This window comes from Xyrauchen texanus, chromosome 31 (assembly GCF_025860055.1).
Source record: "Xyrauchen texanus isolate HMW12.3.18 chromosome 31, RBS_HiC_50CHRs, whole genome shotgun sequence".
Lineage (NCBI taxonomy): Eukaryota > Metazoa > Chordata > Actinopteri > Cypriniformes > Catostomidae > Xyrauchen > Xyrauchen texanus.
Window position 1 is genome coordinate 8,463,470 of NC_068306.1, and position 19,462 is coordinate 8,482,931.

General features: G+C 38.9%; 1 protein-coding gene across 1 annotated transcript in view; it reads right to left on the minus strand.

The window, feature by feature from the left end:
* LOC127624832 (growth hormone-releasing hormone receptor-like) overlaps positions 1 to 12,645 on the minus strand; it is a 31,172-nt gene extending 18,527 nt beyond the window's left edge. The window contains exons 1-2 of the mRNA XM_052099784.1: positions 12,527 to 12,645; positions 1,082 to 1,187 (exon numbers count right to left, since the gene is read on the minus strand). Of these exons, the coding sequence (XP_051955744.1) occupies positions 1,082 to 1,187; positions 12,527 to 12,574 (154 nt within the window). The 5' untranslated portion in view covers positions 12,575 to 12,645. The remainder of the gene's footprint in view (positions 1 to 1,081; positions 1,188 to 12,526) is intronic.
* Positions 12,646 to 19,462: the final 6,817 nt, after the last annotated feature.

Below are 19,462 nucleotides of genomic sequence, written 5' to 3' on the forward strand. Positions count from 1 at the left end.
TTGCTGCTTTGGAGTTGCACAAGAACGTTCTTGAATTCGAATCCCCTCTGGCAAACAACACTTCACTAATGAACCACTGGGGAACGCAGAACACAAGGTGATGCATAATAATGAGTGTGATCCAGCGCTAACCTCCGTCTCTTACTGTGATTCAACAACAGATTGACAGTCACCGCTGACAGTGTAAAACTCTATGCAAATTTGATTTCATTGAAATGACATCTCATGGGAAGTGATTTGTTTTTTAGTCATTTAAAAAGGCAGATGTTTGACAAGAGAAATTTAGTATGACCGTTGGACAGCACTCATGAAATCGTTGGGTAATAATGAATGAAATAAATCAGAAAATGTATAAAGTTATGGTTTAGAAACATGCAATGTTTTGGCCAAATATTCTTGATTTCTAAATTCTAAACCAAAAATCATAGAGTTATCTAAATCTAAAGAAAATTGTATTGCTTAAATGTTGCTCTTTATTTGCTCAGGAGACATAACTGATTTATTAACTAAATGTTTTCATCATTGTTTTTCAGTTATGTACAGTCAATATATATATATTAGCCTACTTTTGAGATTTATACTGTAGACTTTGTGTCAGATGTTTCTCTTAAAAATCTGTGAACTAAATAAAAATTGGTCAATTGTTGGTTATATAAAGTATTCAGTATAAACCTGTGTGGATAGCTTAGCTCAGATTATTTGGTCTTGGAAAAATTGCATGAAAAATATCGGAATCTCTGAGTTTTGATGGAAGACTTTGGTCTCTTGATGAATCTAAGCACAGCTGGAGACATTGTTGAGAAGAGAAAAAATCTCATAAGCAAAACACTTTTGCAAAAGTCTCTATTTATCCTCCATTTAATGCCAGTGCTGTCTAGAGCAAACAATTGAAATTTAACATATGAAAGAAATCTTATTTGACTTTTTTCTGATGTGCTGCATACTGAAAGTGTCAGTGTTACAAATCTACATGAATTTCCATAAAAAAGTGCACTTATTCAGCAATACTTCAATTAAGTCAAGTATGTGTCATCATCAACCCCCTTTTAAGATTCCGTCTGGAGTTTTGGTTTATTTTTACCTGAGCTGCTGATGTTTCCATGCTCTGTTATCTCTCGAAGACACCGTTGCTCGTCTCTCGCCAGCTGAAAAATATATTCACACTCAGGATGCAAACTAGACAACACCTGCAGAGTCAATCAGAGAAAGTTCATTCAAAATTAATTCATGTTGAAGACATGAGGAACAGGAAGGTAAATCACAAGCCAACATTTCTTGTGGTTCACATCAGCGAGGATCATACCTGGGCACCCTACCTCTATATATACAGTATATAGAATTGTATACTTATATATCTAAGCATTTAAAAGGACCATATGTCCATATGAATGGGCTGTAATCAAATGAATCAAATCAAATCACTTTATTGTCACTCGACCATATACACAAGTGCAACAGTGGGTGAAAGTCTTTGGTGCAGTTCCAAGCAATATAGCAGTCATGACAGTGAAGAGACATATACCAATTACAATAAACATCAGATTTACACAACCCAATTTACATATCTAATATACAATGTACAGTATACAATACACACAATATAGAATACAAAAACATAAAATATAGTATATATAAAATATATATATATTGATCATGAAAGATCAAGAGTTCAAAAGTCTGATTGCTTGGGGGAAGAAGCTGTCATGAAGTCGGCTGGTGCGGGTCCAGATGCCGCGATACCGCCTGCCTGATGGTAGCAATGGGAGCAGCCCATGACTCGTGTGGCTGGAGTCTCTGATGATCCTCTGAGCTTTTTTTTCACACCGCCTGGTATAGATAAAAAAATTTTTATATTGCTGGTGCTTGAGGGAATGGACTATATTATAGGATTCAGATGATGCAATAACCGGAGAAGAACCTCTGAATTAAATTGCACTTGACCCAGCCAACTAACCCTTTTTTAGTGAGTGATTTCTCTAACCCGACTTGCGCCTACACTTAGCTTATTCTTGCACGAAAATACCAAAACTGCATGACCATGCCTGCTGACTTTGCACTTATGATTTATGGCTTAAAATGGGGCCTGTAACATGTTACATTGCGCACATGACAATAAACATGCTTTAACTTGAACTTAAATCATGCTCATAAATGCAAGTTTCAGTTACCACAACAAATAAAGTTGGCAAATTCCATTTGCAGTGATTCATGCTCTAATAAAATTGCAAACAATTAAGGATGCTGTATCCTGACCCACTTTCCACAGAGAGAGAGAGAGAGATAGAGGCAATTTGCCAGTCTGTGTATATTATATGCATACTGAAAAAGATTAAGATTATAATGCTAATACCATCAGAGAAAAGGCTGACCTTGCGATAGCACAAAGTGGAAGAATTTCATCTTTTTCAATTGATATGGAATCATGGCACCATTGAAATTCATTTGATGAAATTTAAAAAATGCATTTAGTTTCAAATCAGAGACTGTTTCAACTGTAACAGCTGTTAACAAAGCAGCTCCTTTGTGAGTAAGTTATCATTTATGTATGCAGACACATAAATGTATGTGTGAGCATTAAAAAAAAAGTTATTTATGCTCATGTAATCACCAGACTGCATCAGAGTGATTGTCTCCAATCAAGCACTTAAGTGTTTTTATGCAGTTTAAGTGTTAAAAATATCATTATTAGTTGTCAAAGTTTTTGTAAGCAATTATAATCAAAGTTGCATGGGTTATTCTGGGATGTAACTGTGCCATTTGTGCTAGATATGGAGGATGTGTCCCTCTCATATTCAGAGTGGTCAACAAATTGGGGGTTTTAATGTTTTTTATGCATTATCCAATACATTTTCACAGGAAATAAATAGAAATATTACTTTAGTTGTCATACCTCAAAATTAGATGCAAAAGATGAGCAGGTGTGAAATACTATATGTAAGGAAGGAAGGAAGACAAAGGAGATGCAGAGAAATGGACAGCTGGTGAAAATGGCTTAAAGTAAACAGAAGACGACAATTCCAGAGAAGGCTTCTTGAGAAGAGGATTAGAGAGTGGTTGTAGGTTACAACTTGGGTACATTCATTCCTGCTTTGAACAAAAGAAGGACCAACACTTAGGATCAAAACACATTCTAAGGACTGCCCTCTAAGGATCAAGTCATGGTCGATTAATAAATATAATTCTTCCATTCGTCTATCATGATGAAAAGAGCCCTTAGAAATTTTTCAATCCTTATCCAGAAGGAAGAGATTAAATAAAACAATCTCCAGACTGCTGATATTTCTCCTCGGAGGAGCCCAGCCAATGCTTATCAGGGACAGCTTGAAGAATAGCTTGAAACATTAGCTGTGCTAAAAATTCTGTTGCACCTTGAACTGAAATATTCAAGCTTAATTTGTTTGATAGGCTTTTCATCTGTGATGTAGCATTGAAATGTTACTTACAACTAAAAACACAACACGCTTTTGGCACCACTCTGTGGACATTTCACCCGGAAACTGAAGCAAGGATGTGCCCACACATTCAACGACCAGCTAGGCGTCACGTGATGCCATGCGAGGATCAGACGTGTGAACAGCGAGCTCTGGTTTTGATAGCTTTTAATGAAATAAACCAGTGAGATTTGTGAAATGCAACGAGAGATGTTGAACATGTTGGTAATGCTGACGAGGGTCGTTGCTGACTTGGAGAATCTTGCTGTAATAAGTCGCTCGATCACTGCCACTGATGCAAAATTTACTGATGTGGTCACAAGAGTGGGGGATCTCGAGAAACAGATTGATTATCTGGAGTCATCGGAGAGGGAATTATCTGCTAATCCGCTAGCACCCAAGGTGGATTTGGAGCGTGTCTGGGAGAAGTTGGAGGACATGGAAAACCGTAGCCGGCAGAATAACGTCCATATCATGAGAATCCCAGAGGTACCAGAAGGACAGAATATGGTGGAATTCTTGGACGTGCTATTTCCAAGTCTGCTTGACATAGCAGGCCATAAGCTGAAAATAGAGCAAGCTCACAGGGTTCTGGGTCGGCGATCCAATTCTGGCCAAATATCTGAGATAATCCGATAAAGGTCTTGTTTTAGGTGAGGCGAGGAGTGAAGGAAGGCTTTCTCGGATGAACCACAGCATTTTCTTGTTCCCAGACTTTGCAAACTCGACAAGAGAGAAAAGTGATCGATTCAAGGAATGCAAGAAACTTTTACATCAATGGAAGGTCGCTTTTGTACAGATATTCCCGGTCAAATTGAGAATAGATGCTAAGGATGGCCGTAATACATTGACATGCCCACATCAAGCAATGTCCTTCTTAAAGCCAATGGAGTGAATGGGTTGTGTTGTGGTGCTCACATTTCCGGCGGGTGGGCCGGCTCACTGAACATCCGCTTGACTGTTTGAAGAGTCTGTGGGCTATTTTTGTTCTGATTCCGTTTATTGGCTGGAGTTTATTTTGTGGAGTATTTCTGGTAGTAGAGTAAGTAATTTGCTTATACTCATGTTGCAGCCAAATTAATTTGCTCACTGAACATTCGTTTGACTGTTTGAAGATTCTGTGTGCTGTAATGTGCTGGATTGTCTCTCTCCACATGGAATGTGAATGGGTTGGGGCACCCCATACAAAGAAGGAAGGTTATTTCTCTTCTTAAGCATAATAAATATGAGTGTTTCTTCAAAAAATGCACCTTTCCTCGCAGGAATCTGAAAAATTTGGAAAGATATGGGGTAGCTCTTCTGATAACATTATTAGTTTCATCAATATCATGTGGTCAGGGGTGAAGGATCAGACTCCGGTCGCTGCCATCTCACTTGATGCTGAAAAGGCATTTTATATGTTAGATTGGGATTATATTTTTAAGATTTTGTAAATATACTGGTTTGGGGATACTTTTATTGGATGGAATGATTTACTTTATAGACACCCGTAGCAGCGGTACAAACAAATGTATTCATTTCTGATTATTTTACTCCGGCAGGGCTGCCCTCTTTCCCCATTAATGGGGAAAAGATCCTTTGAAAATATGATAGTCTGGAAGTGGTGATTACTGCTTTTGGAAAAGTCCATGAGGCATCAGTGTATTACTCCCTGCTAATTCAGAGTTTGGGGGATGGAGCTTCAACTTCTCTCAAGAGATTATGCGAGAACGATGTAAACTTGGTATTGGAGGAGGGAGTGTGGGCTAGGATTCTAAAAAATGTCAAGTCTATATCTAGAGATTCAAGGGTGCGCCTTATGTAATTAAAGATTTTACATAGATTCTGTTGGACCCCCTCTAGATTGTATAAGCTTGGTGTTAAAGATGCACTGGCAGTGCAAATCAGATTTTGGTTGAGGGTTCAGACTTTTATGTTTGACATATTGGACACTCAAATTTCATTTTGCCTCAGACTCTGTATTTTAGGTGATGGGGTGGTCATTAATGTAGGGGATAAATATATATATAAAATTTTGTCCTAGCCAGTGTTATGACCAGCAAGCAGGTAATCCTTATGGGATGGAGGTCTGCTGGAGCGCCCTCATTTTGGGAGTGTTGCATAGAGATTGATGACATTTCTTCGATATACATATTTATTTATTTAGTTTTGTGTGTGTGTGTGTGTGTATTCTCAAGTTGGACCACAGGGATGTTTGTTGGGGGTCGAGGTGGGGATTGGGAGGGTGAAAGAGAATTATGGGGGTTAAAAGTTGATTTGGTGTATGTATGTTTTCTTTTCTGTTTCATGTGTCAATAAAAGTTTTAATCAGAAAAAAAAAGGAAAAAAAACAACACTTCCAGCTTTGGCCTCTGGGGGCACTGGTTCAAATTTCAGTAAGCACAGACCAATTTCAGCAGCAAAATGTTCAACGTACCGTTGCCGATTCATAGTGTGATTACTCTTCCTCAAGCAATATTTCGAGTAAAAAATCTAGCTGAAAATCTCATCAGACAGGGCTTACACCAATGGACATTATTCTATCACTTAATAACGTAATAACATGATAAATTCAAATTTGTTCCCCGTCTTTCTGTACTATCTGCAACACATAATTTTAGTGGCCAAAGGTTGCCAATAGATTACTGTGGGTGATTTTCTCTATTATGTTAAAGAGGGAAATGACTAAGAAATTAGGAATGAACAGATAATATTGCAGCAATTTTTTTAAATGAGAAGTTTAGAAAAGTTCAAGCTAATTATGATAAAAAGTTTTGAAAAATGTACTTAAGAACATTTTCCTCTATCTCTACCTTCCACATCAATTCCGTTTCAGCAAGATGCCAAAAAGCAAGATGCCAAAAAGTCTTGTGTTACACTGTTCTGAACTAGTTTTCTAAATTAAAAAAAACTTTTACACTAAATCAATTAACAGCTAAAGTTGGAGAAATAAAAGCATGTGCTGTACAAGGACATATCCTGTTGGGAAAATATCCACATTGAGTAGCTCTGAAATATGCGGTTTGATTTGTGAATGATGTCATAGTAACAGCATGAATGCAATAATGAATTGTCCTTTTATTTCATGAGCAGAGAATCAAATGCATTAGTGTGAAAAGCACCAGATCTCATCTTCTTTTCACACTAATCAAACCAATTCAGCCTCTGGGCATGACAGAAATACACAGAATATGAGGGTCAAGTTTAGTAACAGCCAACATTAAATGTAAAAGACCATGGAACATTGTGGAATAGCAGTGTGTAAATATTTATTTTGTTTAATAAAGCGGGAGTCTAAAATGTTACTTTACATACAGTACATATAATCGCATGAATAAGTGAGTGTACAGGTGTAGCTAATAGAGAGGTCACTGAGTGTATATACTGTACATAAATATAAGTATAAATACAGTGCTGTTGAATAGTATTTTCTCCCTTCCTGATATCTTCAGTTTTTGTGTTTTTTCATGCTATTTATTTTAGATCTTCAAATGAGATATAACATAAAACAAAGGCAACTTGAGTAAACACAGTTTTCAAATATATATATATATATATATATATATATATATATATATATATATATATATATATATATATATATATATTATTGAAGCAAAATGTTATCCAACACCTATATCACCCAAGGTTCAAGTCAGGACTTTGACTAGGCCACTCCAAAACATAAATGTAGCTTATTTTGAGCCATTCAGAGGTGGATTTACTCCTATACTTTGGATCATTGTCTTGCTGCATAATCCAGTTGCGCTCGAGCTTCAACTCACGGATGGATGACCGAACATTCTCCATTATGATTTTCTGGTAGAGATCAGAATTCATGTTTCCCTCAATTAAGTTCTGCTACTGAAGCAGCAAAGCATCCCCACGTGTTCACACTACCACCAACATGCTTGACCGCAGTTATGATGATCTTCTTGTGGAATTCTGTCATCCAAACAGTTCCACTTTCGACTCATCATTCCACTGAACATTCTCCAAAAAGGTTTGAGGATCATCAAGGTGTGTTTTTGGCAAAATTCAGATGAGCCTTAATGTTCTTCTGGCATTTTTGGTCAGTGTCTTTCTGATTGTGGAGTCATGAACAGTGACCTTTAATGATGTGAGAGAGGCCTGCAGTGCTTTGGATGTTGTCCTTGGCTTTTTGTGACTTCCTGGATGAGTCGTCGCTGTGCTCTTGGAGGAATTTTGGAAGGACGGCTACTTCTGGGAAGGTTCACTACTGTGCCAAGTTTTCTCCATTTGGAGATAATGGCTCTCACTGTGGTTCGTTGGAGTCCCAGAGCCTTTGAAATAGCTTTGTAACCCTTCCTAGACTGATGTATTTCAATCACCTTTTTCCTCATCATCATTTCTGGAATTTCTTTCAACCTTGGCATAGTGTGCTACAGGGTGAGACCTTTTAGCCAACTTCATGCTGCTGAAAAAATTATATTTAGGTGTTGATTTGATTGAACAGGGCTGACATTAATCAGGTGTGGGTGTGTCTAGTCCAGCTGAATCCCATTATGAATGCAGTTTCATAGATTTGGGGATTTAGTAACTAAGGGGAAAATACTTTTTCACACAGGTCCAGTTGATATTGAATTACTTTTTTTGCTTCAATAAATGACATTATAATTTTCTGTTTACTCGGATTACCTTTGTTTTTATGTTAGCTTTTGTTATAATATTTGAAACTATTTAGTATGATATACACAAAAACAGAAGAAATCAATCACTTAATCACAGCACTGTATAATTGTGTTTCTCATATGTTTTCTTTTTAATTTTTGGCAAAAATATGACCCTGGACATTTCTTGACAGTTTCATGCAATTCACCCAGATTGTATCCTAACTCTACAGTTTCCCAATGAAACTTAAACCTTGACTTGATGCTTGTCTCGCAAACAATCTAATCAAGTCCAGGGCATTTAGTGACTGGTTTCAAAAAAAGAAAAAAATAGAAGGGTGCAATGATTACAGAACAGTCTATGATTACAGAGCGGTCTGGCTTATTGTTAACCGAGGAGAGTTTGGGGAGCTTTTTGGCAGCTTAGCTACTAAGAAGGTAATACTGAGACAGATGGTGAATTGAGATTGTCCTCCTTTCATAATGACTAAAGCCACATAGCCCATTCTCTTTTTTTATCACCTTTTTGTTCTAGTTGCAGAATATCTGGAAAAAAGAAAATCCAGTGAGATTTACACCAGGGGGTTTTTGCCCCACATGTACACCGAAGAAAATGCAGTAAACCAATAAACCAGCAAGTGGTTTTACCACACAGGGCAACAGAGCTATTCTGTTAATCATGTGTTTGTACACGATCACAAACATGGCGACAATTACTGTAGGTTACTGAAGATATTGTGAATGATGTGCATTGCTGTGTCGTTGCTAGGGTATTGTGATTGGTTGCTAGGTGGTTGGGTACAGGCTTAAGTTAAAAGGGGAAACCCCCAAGTCTATATGGGATTCTCATCTCAAAATATGCCTTGGGTCCCTGCAAATGTACTTTTATGTCTGGACGATTCTCACCGTAAATAATGGTGTAGATATCTTCATCTTGAATAAACCATCAAATTATGAATGCAACAACCACACTGTTGTTGATATGCCATTATATTCCAACTTAACGATGTTAGACACAAATGACCTACCAACCAGGTATTATTTCCATAATTTCCACAATTTCATTGGTGAATTCTAAAGTGCTGATACTGTTTGTTAATTGTTTTCAGTCAGTCAGGTAGAGAGTGAATGCAGAGATGAGGAAATGCTAATTTTATGGGTAGTTATACAAAAATAGACACCTGTGTAGTATCAAACCACCCATCTCGCTGACAGAGAGCTCTATTATACAGTGCATCAGTCCCAGGAGAACATTAATCTCCATTCTACAAGATAGTCCACAGATCCATTAACTGCCACTCTTCTGCCAAGGGTCCTTCCAGTTCAGCTCACAGATGTGTCCCAGCAGATTTACTCCATATTGAGGGGATTTCAGTGCAGTTGTCAAGGAAATGGGCACACAAATGCACAAAATGTAAGTGCATATTTATGTCTCGTTTTAAAGCCTAGGCTCAGAAAACGAAAACTGGCCTCTGTTATCCACGTTGAGGAAAAAGATGGATACTTTAAAAGACTGAGCACTCGACTGTGTGTTACACCAGTGTTCAGGAAAGCAGTTTGATAAAAGTAATTATTTTTGCAATTCTGTTTGGTCACCCTATTGGCACAGAAAGACATACTCCACATTCAAACAAAGGGAGATGGGCTGAGATATTACCTTTTAAGAGAAGGCTTCTTATATGAAGAGGTTAAATAATTAAGATGTGCCCAGAAACCTGCGTATTTAGCAACCAAGTCTTATAGAATGAACGTTAATATAACTACATTTTTGCTAACTGAGTTTTTCATGCCACGTTCTATTTATCGCCACAGTTTCCTGATGAAATGAACACTACAGGCGTTACAATTGTTTGTTTTATTCACTTTTACACAAATCACGACTACAATGGCAGATTATGACTTAAAAAAACAGCATCCCTGGAGCAGATAGGGTCAAAGGCCTTGCTCAAAGGCCCAACAAGTATCTTGACGGTGCTGGGGCTTGAACCCCCAACCTTTCAGTCGGTAACCCAGAGCCTCAACCGCTGAACCATCACTGGCCCTTTTCCACTCTATGACTCACACTGTAACGTTTGGTGTGGAAGCAGGACAAGACAGACGAGAGGTGCGGATCCAGACGCGGTTTTATTGTACGTTAAAGTTGACACAAAACAAACAGGAACAAATGAAAACCTCCACATGGGGAAAACAAAACTAAATCAGGAAAACATCGAGGGTACATGGAACTGGATGAACAAACGGGAAGACAGGCAAGGGAGCAAAACATCAACATTCCTCAAACAACGATCAGCAAGGACTGAACAAAGAACCAGAGTTTAAATACAAGAGGAACAAACAACGGAATGAGGGACACCTGGGGGAAACAATCAGGGAAGGAGAAGCAATCAGGGGAACACCAATCATAAAAAGAAACTACAGAGGACTACAAAGACCGAACAGGAAACAGGAACTAAACTAAACTTCAACATAAAAACACAAAACAAAAGACAACAGTGAACATGACAGAATAAAAGAAACTACAAAGGACTACAAAAACCAAAACAGGAAACAGGAACTAAACTAAACTTCAAAATAACCGTACAAAACCAAAAGACAACAGTGAACGTGACACACACACTGGTATGTTAAAAAAACACTTTTATTATAACACATCATTTGGAAAATTATACATTTTAACGCTTGTATTACAGACCCATCTACATTCACACACTTATTCCAATGTGATTAGTTGGCGCGGTTGTTCACCTGATAGTGTTGGACTTTGGACTCAGAAGATTGCGCCCAGCCAAGCACGCAAGCTGACACGTGAAACCAAAGTGTCATAGAAGCGACACAATATGCCATGGCTTTAGAAACTGTGCTTTTCATGTCTCTAACACTATCAGTTAGGTGTTGCTTAAGCATACGGATGTACTTCTCATTTGCTTTTAGAACACAATTGGTTAGGTTTTTAGATTAAAGTCTATGGTTATTTAGATTCACGTTTAAGGTTAGGGAAGTACATTATACTCATTAAAACCTCCATTTAATATTCACTTTTAAAACCTTGTCTGATTACAACACCATTTCACTCGCTTTTGGCGCCCCCAACTGGACATTTCACTGGGAAACTGCAGCCAAATGTTTAATGAAGTACGTAATTTAGTTTCAGGGTTAATTTGAAAGAAGCATTTTGTTTTTCTAGGATATGTGTAGCATTCATGGAACTATTGGCTAAATCACGAATTGATTCAGGCCATTTTTCAAGATTATTTGGCCAATTCACTGTAAAGAACCGACTCTAAATGAATTATTTAATCATTAATCGGCATCGCTAGTTCTTTTAAACAGCCAACATAAAGATGGGACACATGTCATTATTGCTGAAATATTCTGAGATGTTTCTCAGGTTTCTCAGTCGGAGCACCCATGGACGCATGGACGTTCGGACCACTCTCTCACTTTTGAAAACTCCACTATTTCAACACATTCTAGCCACATTTCTGACATACCAACGGGTAAATGAAAGAGGACATCCCAGAAGTAATTACATAAGTTGAAAAGATATTTCCATTGGATAATGAATGAAAACAATCTGGCAAGTGTTCCAATCATTTTTTATCACTTTTTATTTTCAACTTTAAACACAGACAAACCACTCATGACAATCAAGAATGCAACCAACAGTAATAAAGGACTTCTGCCCTCTGCAACCAATCACAGGGCCCCCTTCCCCCCTTATGTTAATCTGGTCCTGGCTGAAATTGATTTTTAGCCAGTGAATTTGAACACGTCCACAAAGTTAAATAATCTCTGTCCACTTCAACCAGACGCCCCTCTCTCCAAACACATGTCAGCCAACCTGATGATAGCGAATCCGAATGAGAGAACCGAGAGTGTTTCTGATGCGGGACGCTCCCCTGATTTTTTTTTTTTTTGCCATCACAAATACAGGTGATTTTGAGAGACTGCAATATCAGTGGTATCTCTCAGCAAGGGACATTTAATGTGTGGAGAGAAAAAAACCCTTTAAAATCAGCACAACACATGAGAAAACTAGCTCACAAGTTTTAATTTGTGAAATAATTCATTAAAACCACAACAATAATTAAGATCATAATCTCTCATTAAGCTATCAAATGTATTGTAAAACAATATTCATTTAAGAAAATACAAGACTTACAGTAAAGATGAAAACTCATGAAATTAGGTTAAAATCCATTCCAAGTGCGTGGATTAAGTTAATTAGTAGGCAAGTCCACAAACGTGAGATCAAGTCTTTCACTAGTAATACTGTATAGATTCCCACACTAATGTGCTGAGCACCGCCTGTTTAATTTAAACACTGTTAAAATTGATACATGCATTAAAAATAGAGTGCATGCACTTTCATTAAATGCATCTAATTATTAGTAGCATGTATAATTTTTTTGCACCAATATTGTTGACTTCATGTTTCCTATTAAATCAAAATGAGGAATACATTTTTAAATTATGCATACTCACAGTTGTAAGGAAAGTCAGCCACAGGAATCCACAAACAAACGAGCGCATCTCTCCAGTTGTTTCCACACCACAGCGCACGCTGGAGGGAGTTGTAGGATGAAATGCTATTTAGACTGACTATGGTGATTCACAGGAGAGAGAGAGAGAGAGAGAGAGAGAGAGAGAGAGAGAGAGAGAGAGAGTGAGAGAGAGAGAGAGAGAGAGAGTGAGAGAGAGCGAGTGAGAGAGAGAGAAAGCGAGTGAGAGATAGCGCACATTATCATGCATTACACATGAATCGTTTTTAAAACCACTGAATCTCAGCAGACTATAAACAAAGATAGCAAAATGTGGCATTTGTGGCAAAATGTTGATTGTGGTACCGTTCATATTATTCACAATTTACACTACCCGATTTTAGGCCCGATTTTCACTTGCCGACAAAAGCCTGAAATCATAGGCAAATCAGCGCTCGCTCCCGTGGGCAATGATTGCAATGTATGAATTATCAAAGACGCGATCTGAGAGGAGCGCCGACGCATCGCCGATGTCAGCAATATATCTAGAATATTAAATATCTAGACCTGTCTGCGATTCCAAATCGTGCAATGTGAAATGTTTTGACTGGATACGACTGCAGCGTTGAACTACAGCCAATGAGAGAGCAAGAAACAGGGGCACGGGAAGTTTCAGTGGGAGGAGTCCTGATGTACCTGCAACAGAACATCTAGCATGACTGCGGCCTCCTATCTCCGGCAGGATATGATGTTTCCGAGTACAAATTCTTCAGCCAGCCAGACAGGGCCTACGCCTACGACTTCCATGAGAAGACAGAAAGTTGTGTATTGTGTAGGACGCATTACACAACTTTCTGTCTTGTCATGGAAGTCGTAGAGTTTTCAAATTACACGAGGAATCGGCGACGCGTCTGTGCCTGTCTCAGATCAAGTCTTTGATAATTCATACATTGCATTCGTTGCTCACGAGAGCGGGCTCTGATTTGCCTATAACTTCAGGCTTTTGTCAGTGATCTCCACAAAACTGTCGGCGAGCGAATATTGGGACTAAAAGTCTGTCCTCTGCACTTCAATGACTTTCTGGTTTGGTTCAGCAACGAAATCGGACATCAGAAGACTACAAAGGACAGTTTGGACTGCTGAGGATTATTGGTCGCCCCCTGCCCTCCCTTCAAGAACGGTACACTTCCAGAGTGAGGAAAAGGGCTGGAAAAATCACTCTGGACCCCACTCACCAAGCCCACTACCTTTTTGAACAGTTGCCTTCTGGCCGGCGCTACAGAGAACTGAACACCAGAACCGTCAGGCACAAAAATTGTTTTCCCCCCTCAGGCTATCCATCTCATGAAAAGTTAAAACTTCCTCATGGAGCAATAATTATGTGCAACACACAGCTTAGTCTATTTATATTTATCCAACATACCTTACCTCTCCTGTATTTAAACGGATTTGTATTTATACATACGTATGTATATACAGTGCATCCGGAAAGTATTCACTCCGCTTCACTTTTTCCACATTATGTTACAGCCTTCATCATTTTCCTCAAAATTCTACAAACAATAACCCATAATGACAACATGAAAGTAGTTTGTTTGAAATCTTTGCAAATTGATTAAAAAGAAAAAAAGAAAAAAAAAATCACATGTACATAAGTATTCACAGCCTTTGCTCAATACTTTAAGCATCTTTGGCACCAATTACAGCCTCAAGTCGTTTTGTGTATGATGCTACAAGCTTGGCATACCTATTTTTGGGCAGGTTCTCCCATTCTTCCTTGCAGGATCTCTCAAGCTCCATCAGGCTGGATGGGGAGCGTCGGTGCTCAGCCATTTTCAGATCTCTCCAGAGATGTTCAATTGGGTTCAATCTGGGCTCTGGCTGGGCCACTCAATGACATTCACAGAGTTGTCCCTTAGCCACTCCTTTGATATCTTGGCTGTGTGCTTAGGATCGTTGTCCTGTTCGAAGATGAACCTTCGCCCCAGTCTAAGGTCCAGAGTGCTCTGGAGCAGGTTTTCATCAAGAATGTCTCTGTACATTGATGCATTCATCTTTCCCTCAATCCTGACTAGTCTCCCAGTTCCTGCAGCTGAAAAACATCCCCACAGCATGATGCTGCCACCACCATGCTTCACTGTAGGGATGGTATTGGCCAGGTGATGAGCGGTGCCTGATTTCCTCCAGACATGACGCTTGACATTCAGGCCAAAGAGTTCAATCTTTGTTTCATCAGACCAGAGAATTTTGTTTCTCATGATCTGAGAGTCCTTCAGGTGCCTTTTGGCAAACTCCAGGCGGGCTGTCATGTGCCTTTTACTGAGGAGTGGCTTCCGTCTGGCCACTCTACCGTACAGGCCTGATTGGTGGAGTGCTGCAGAGATGGTTGTTATTCTGGAAGGTTCTCCTCTCTTCACAGAGAAATGCTGGATCTCTGTCAGAGTGACCATCGGGTTCTTGGTCACCTCCCTGACGAAGGCCCTTCTCCCCGATCGCTCAGTTTGGCCGGACGGCCAGCTCTAGGAAGAGTCCTGGTGGTTCCAAACTTCCATTTATGGATGGAGGCCACTGTTCTCATTGGGACCTTCAATGCTGCAGGAATTTTTCTGTACCCTTCCCCAGATCTGTGCCTCGATACAATCCTGTCTTGGAGGTCTACAGACAACTCCTTGGACTGCATGGCTTGGTTTGTGCTCTGACATGCACTATTAACTGTGGGACCTCAATTTGAAGTTTATGTGAGCTGTGCGAGTTGTGTTCTTTAATTGGTTTAGGAAACACTCCTCTACAGCGACTACTTTCGTTTTGACATGACAGTGGTATCTGTAAGTACGTGTCACGTGACGGTCCGTTAATGCAAGGATAATTGTCTCGTCGGCTATTTTCACTTAACAATGAAACGACACTTCAGGGAAAAAATACCGAGGACATGACCTCAGTGTCCTCAATGGTAGTTACGGCCATGGCTGGGGCAGATTTCCATTTGGACCGAAAACTGAATTATAGATTTAAACGAATCAATATGTGTAATGATATCTTATTAACATGAATCATTTATAATATACTGATGTAAACAAATTGTACATTATTTAGTTTTATTGTTTTTCTCGACAACTTCTGGGATAATGTTGAGCTTAGAAGTATTTACATTAGAGTGTACTTGTTACACTGCTTCAAGCTTCTCCTGCAGGATATCACAGCATGACTCCAATAGATTACATTGGGCATGGAGATATAAGGTCTTCTCAAAGAATCCCCTTGTTTGCCTTAGTGAGGCACATCATCACAATCATATGCCAATATTTGTATTAATTAGGCTATAATTATCTTGGTATATCAACGTGACCTCTATAGAGAACAAACTGACTTCATTGTACTTTCTTAGAATTAAGGCTTCTTGGAATCTGCTCATGTTTAAAATACCGTACGTATGCTATTATATTTGTGATGGCGTGTGCATCTTAAAGGGTATGAAGTCTTCACTTCTTTAATGCACTTCTCTTTCCTGACCGCATTCAAGCTTTTGTTTTTTTAAATGTACTTCTGCATTTACTTTAGTGAATTTGAATATTGATACTGAATGTATCAATACTAAAAGATACAAAACTTTTATGATTTGATTCCAAATTTAAACTTGCCTTTACATACAATTTGTTATTCCTTTTTATCTGCTGTTGCTATTGAATTTTTTGTCCATCATGTACTATCTTTAGAAATCATTATTTATGAGGAATAAGGAATTAAGCACTTATACGGTCTAGTGTACAAATATGATGCTTTTTGAATCACCAAAATTAATTCACTGTGTCTCATATAAAACAGTTGTTAAAAACATTTGCAACCCAATGCATCAGCCACAGTGCACTGTTTGGATTGCTTGGTACAGTGAAACATTGTTTGTTTATTATTTCACACTAGGTATGACAAGGCTATAAAATAAAGATTTTATGTAAAATTTTAAAATATTATGTACTGAATGTGTCCAAAAGAGAACTGCAACAAAACCTACGGATGTGTCTAAAAGTTTTAAGGGAAGAATACACTGATGAATTTGTGCTCACTTGTAGCATTTGTTTAATTGCACTTGCTGTGTGCTATGTTTAAATCCCAGATTCCCTAAAGGAATTTATCAGATCAGGTAATGGCACAAACATGCCCACAAAATTAGTTTTGTGAATACTGATGGCATTTGCAGGCCACAATTCCCCAGCTTGCAGGCCGCAGACTATCACGATCTGGCATACTTTGCTGGGACTAAACAGCACCGCTCCACCACGGTCATTGCAAAGTTAGAGTGTGAGTGGTGGTGACGTAGTGGGCTAAAGCACATAACTGGTAATCAGAAGGTTGTCGTTTCGATCCCCACAGCCACCACCATTGTATCCATGAGCAAGGCACTTATCTCCAGGTTGCTCCGGGGGGATTGTCCCTGTAATAAGGGCTCTGTAAGTCGCTTTGGATAAAAGTGCCTGCCAAATGCATAAATGTAATTACATGAGGCAAATAGCACTGATGCCTTTGTGAATATGACATATTATATTATGATTCTCATTTGCATAGAAAGAACAAATGCCTCCCGGAATAGAATGGCATTGGCTTAGTTTAAACGCATGACACGGCACCGGAAACGCCATGTAAAATAAGGTCTGTAGTCAATATTACTTGGAGAATCCTGAATTTTACTTGTTTGTAATGCGATTTCAGGGTTATTGTTTGAGACAATAAACACTGCCCACCAACCCTGACAGTCCAGACAGCGTGTGGCCTCCTTATCCACCAACCACCACCGTTCCTCTGATCTGAGCTTCTTTTCAAACTCCAGAGCATCCGATTTCTGCCACAGAGCATCTTTATCCCTGAAAGATAGAAAGACAGAAGGAGATAAGAAAGAAACAACTACTTTTTTCTGGAGAAAATGCTAGTGCCGTTTGCCCGTGGTGGTGGTGGCCTAGTGGGCTAAAGTACATAACTGTTAATCAGAAGGTTGCTGGTTCGATCCCCACAGCCACCACCATTGTGTCCTTGAGCAAGACACTTAACTCCAGGTTGCTCCGGGGGGATTGTCCCTGTTATAAGGGCTCTGTAAGTCGCTTTGGATAAAAGCGTCTGCCAAATGCATAAATGTAAATGTAAATGTAAAACTTGTTGCCAGGATACAAGGTTGTTCTGGCTGTTGGCTAGTTGCTTGTCAAAAGAGTCCACCTCCACTCCAAGTTTATTTAATATTCTGGTGCCTTGATATGGCTTAGGTCATATCAATGTAAGGGATTCTGTTCGCTTGTTTTATTATTCACAATGCAAAAATCGGAAGTCAAATTACTTAAGGCCAAAGTATAATTCGGTTGTCCTTGTAGCTAATCACATTTCAGCACCAGCACAGTCTGCATGAGGTCCACGTACGGCCCAGATTTTCTTGAAACGCAGACAGTCCTGGTCTGTGCATGTCGTCGGTGCATGCACCTAACATTTAATGCATTTTTTGAAACAACAAAACTAAAATCAGACCAATGATTTTTGTGCCAAAACTATTTACAACTATTCAACACATTTTGAGAGAAAGAGAGAGAAAGAGAGTAAACAGGGGTTTATGTTACTGCCATTCATGCAAATTACCAATAATTACTAAAACTGAATCCCTTTGAGGGTTCATGAAATACTTATAGTGAAGACCCACTTGGAATCCATTAGTGATGCATTGCTATTATGCTAAAACCATGCCTGAATACTAACACAGTGTTCCCACTCTTTTCAAGGCACAATTTTTAGGACATTTCCAGGACATGTTATGTGCCAGACAGCTGTAATATTTAAGTGAAAACACATGGGAGGCCATTCAAATTGTGGCTATTAAAATCTATTTCATCATCAAAATGATGTCTAATAAAATCAATTTGTTAAAACATTAATCAATCCTCAGTGCACAATCCAAAAATTGCTGCGCAACAGAACATCATATATGTGAGATATTGCTTTAATACATTATTATGATTTATTTGCATTAAACATGATCTTTTACCCATTTCATGTGTCCACTAAAATCAAGCTTTTATTTTGGCATTTCTGTGAGTATTTAATGGTAGTTTCTCACATAAATAATTAAGGATAAGCAGTTTGCAACATGGCCAATGTGATTATTAAACCCCCAAAAGCCATGATTTCATTAAAGTAAATATAAAAATCTGTATGAACTGAACAAAATTCCAGGTTTTCTTTTTATTTATTATTTTATCCCCTTTTCTCCCCAATTTGGGATGCCCAATTCCCAATGCGCACTAAGTCCTTGTGGTGGCGTAGTGACTCGCCTCAATCCGGGTGGCGTCAATCTGCACATCTTATCACGTGGCTTGTTGAGCACGTTACCGCAGAGTCATAGCGCGTGTGGAGGCATCCACGAACAACTCACCACCAATGTGACTCTTCCCTCCCTAGCAACCGGGCCAATTTGGTTGCTTAGGAGACCTGGCTGGAGTCACTCAGCAAGCCCTGGATTTGAAGTCGTGACTCCAGGGGTGGTAGTCAGCGTTTTTACTCAAGGCCCCCAAATTCCAGGTTTTCTATGATTTCCAGGATGTGTGGGAACCCAGTAGCAATGTGGGTGAGCATTTCGGCTTCATACAAGCAGATCCATTATCCAGGCTACATTAAACCTTTTATTGTGTGTGTTGTGTGTGTGTGTGTGTGTGTGTGTGTGTGTGTGTGTGTGTGTGTGTGTATTTATGCATTTGAACTCTCACCTTGTTACGCTTTCTTGTAGTTGCTGTGTGTCGCACTCCCTCTCATGGATCAAAGTCTCACAATTAGTAATGTGAGAGTCTTTCTACTCGATTAGAAGGGAGTATTCCATATTTACTCCCTAACATATGAATAAACAAACAAAGAAATGAATATATGCTGTAAATACAAACACCATACATTCAAATACATTGAGAAAGTCCTATAC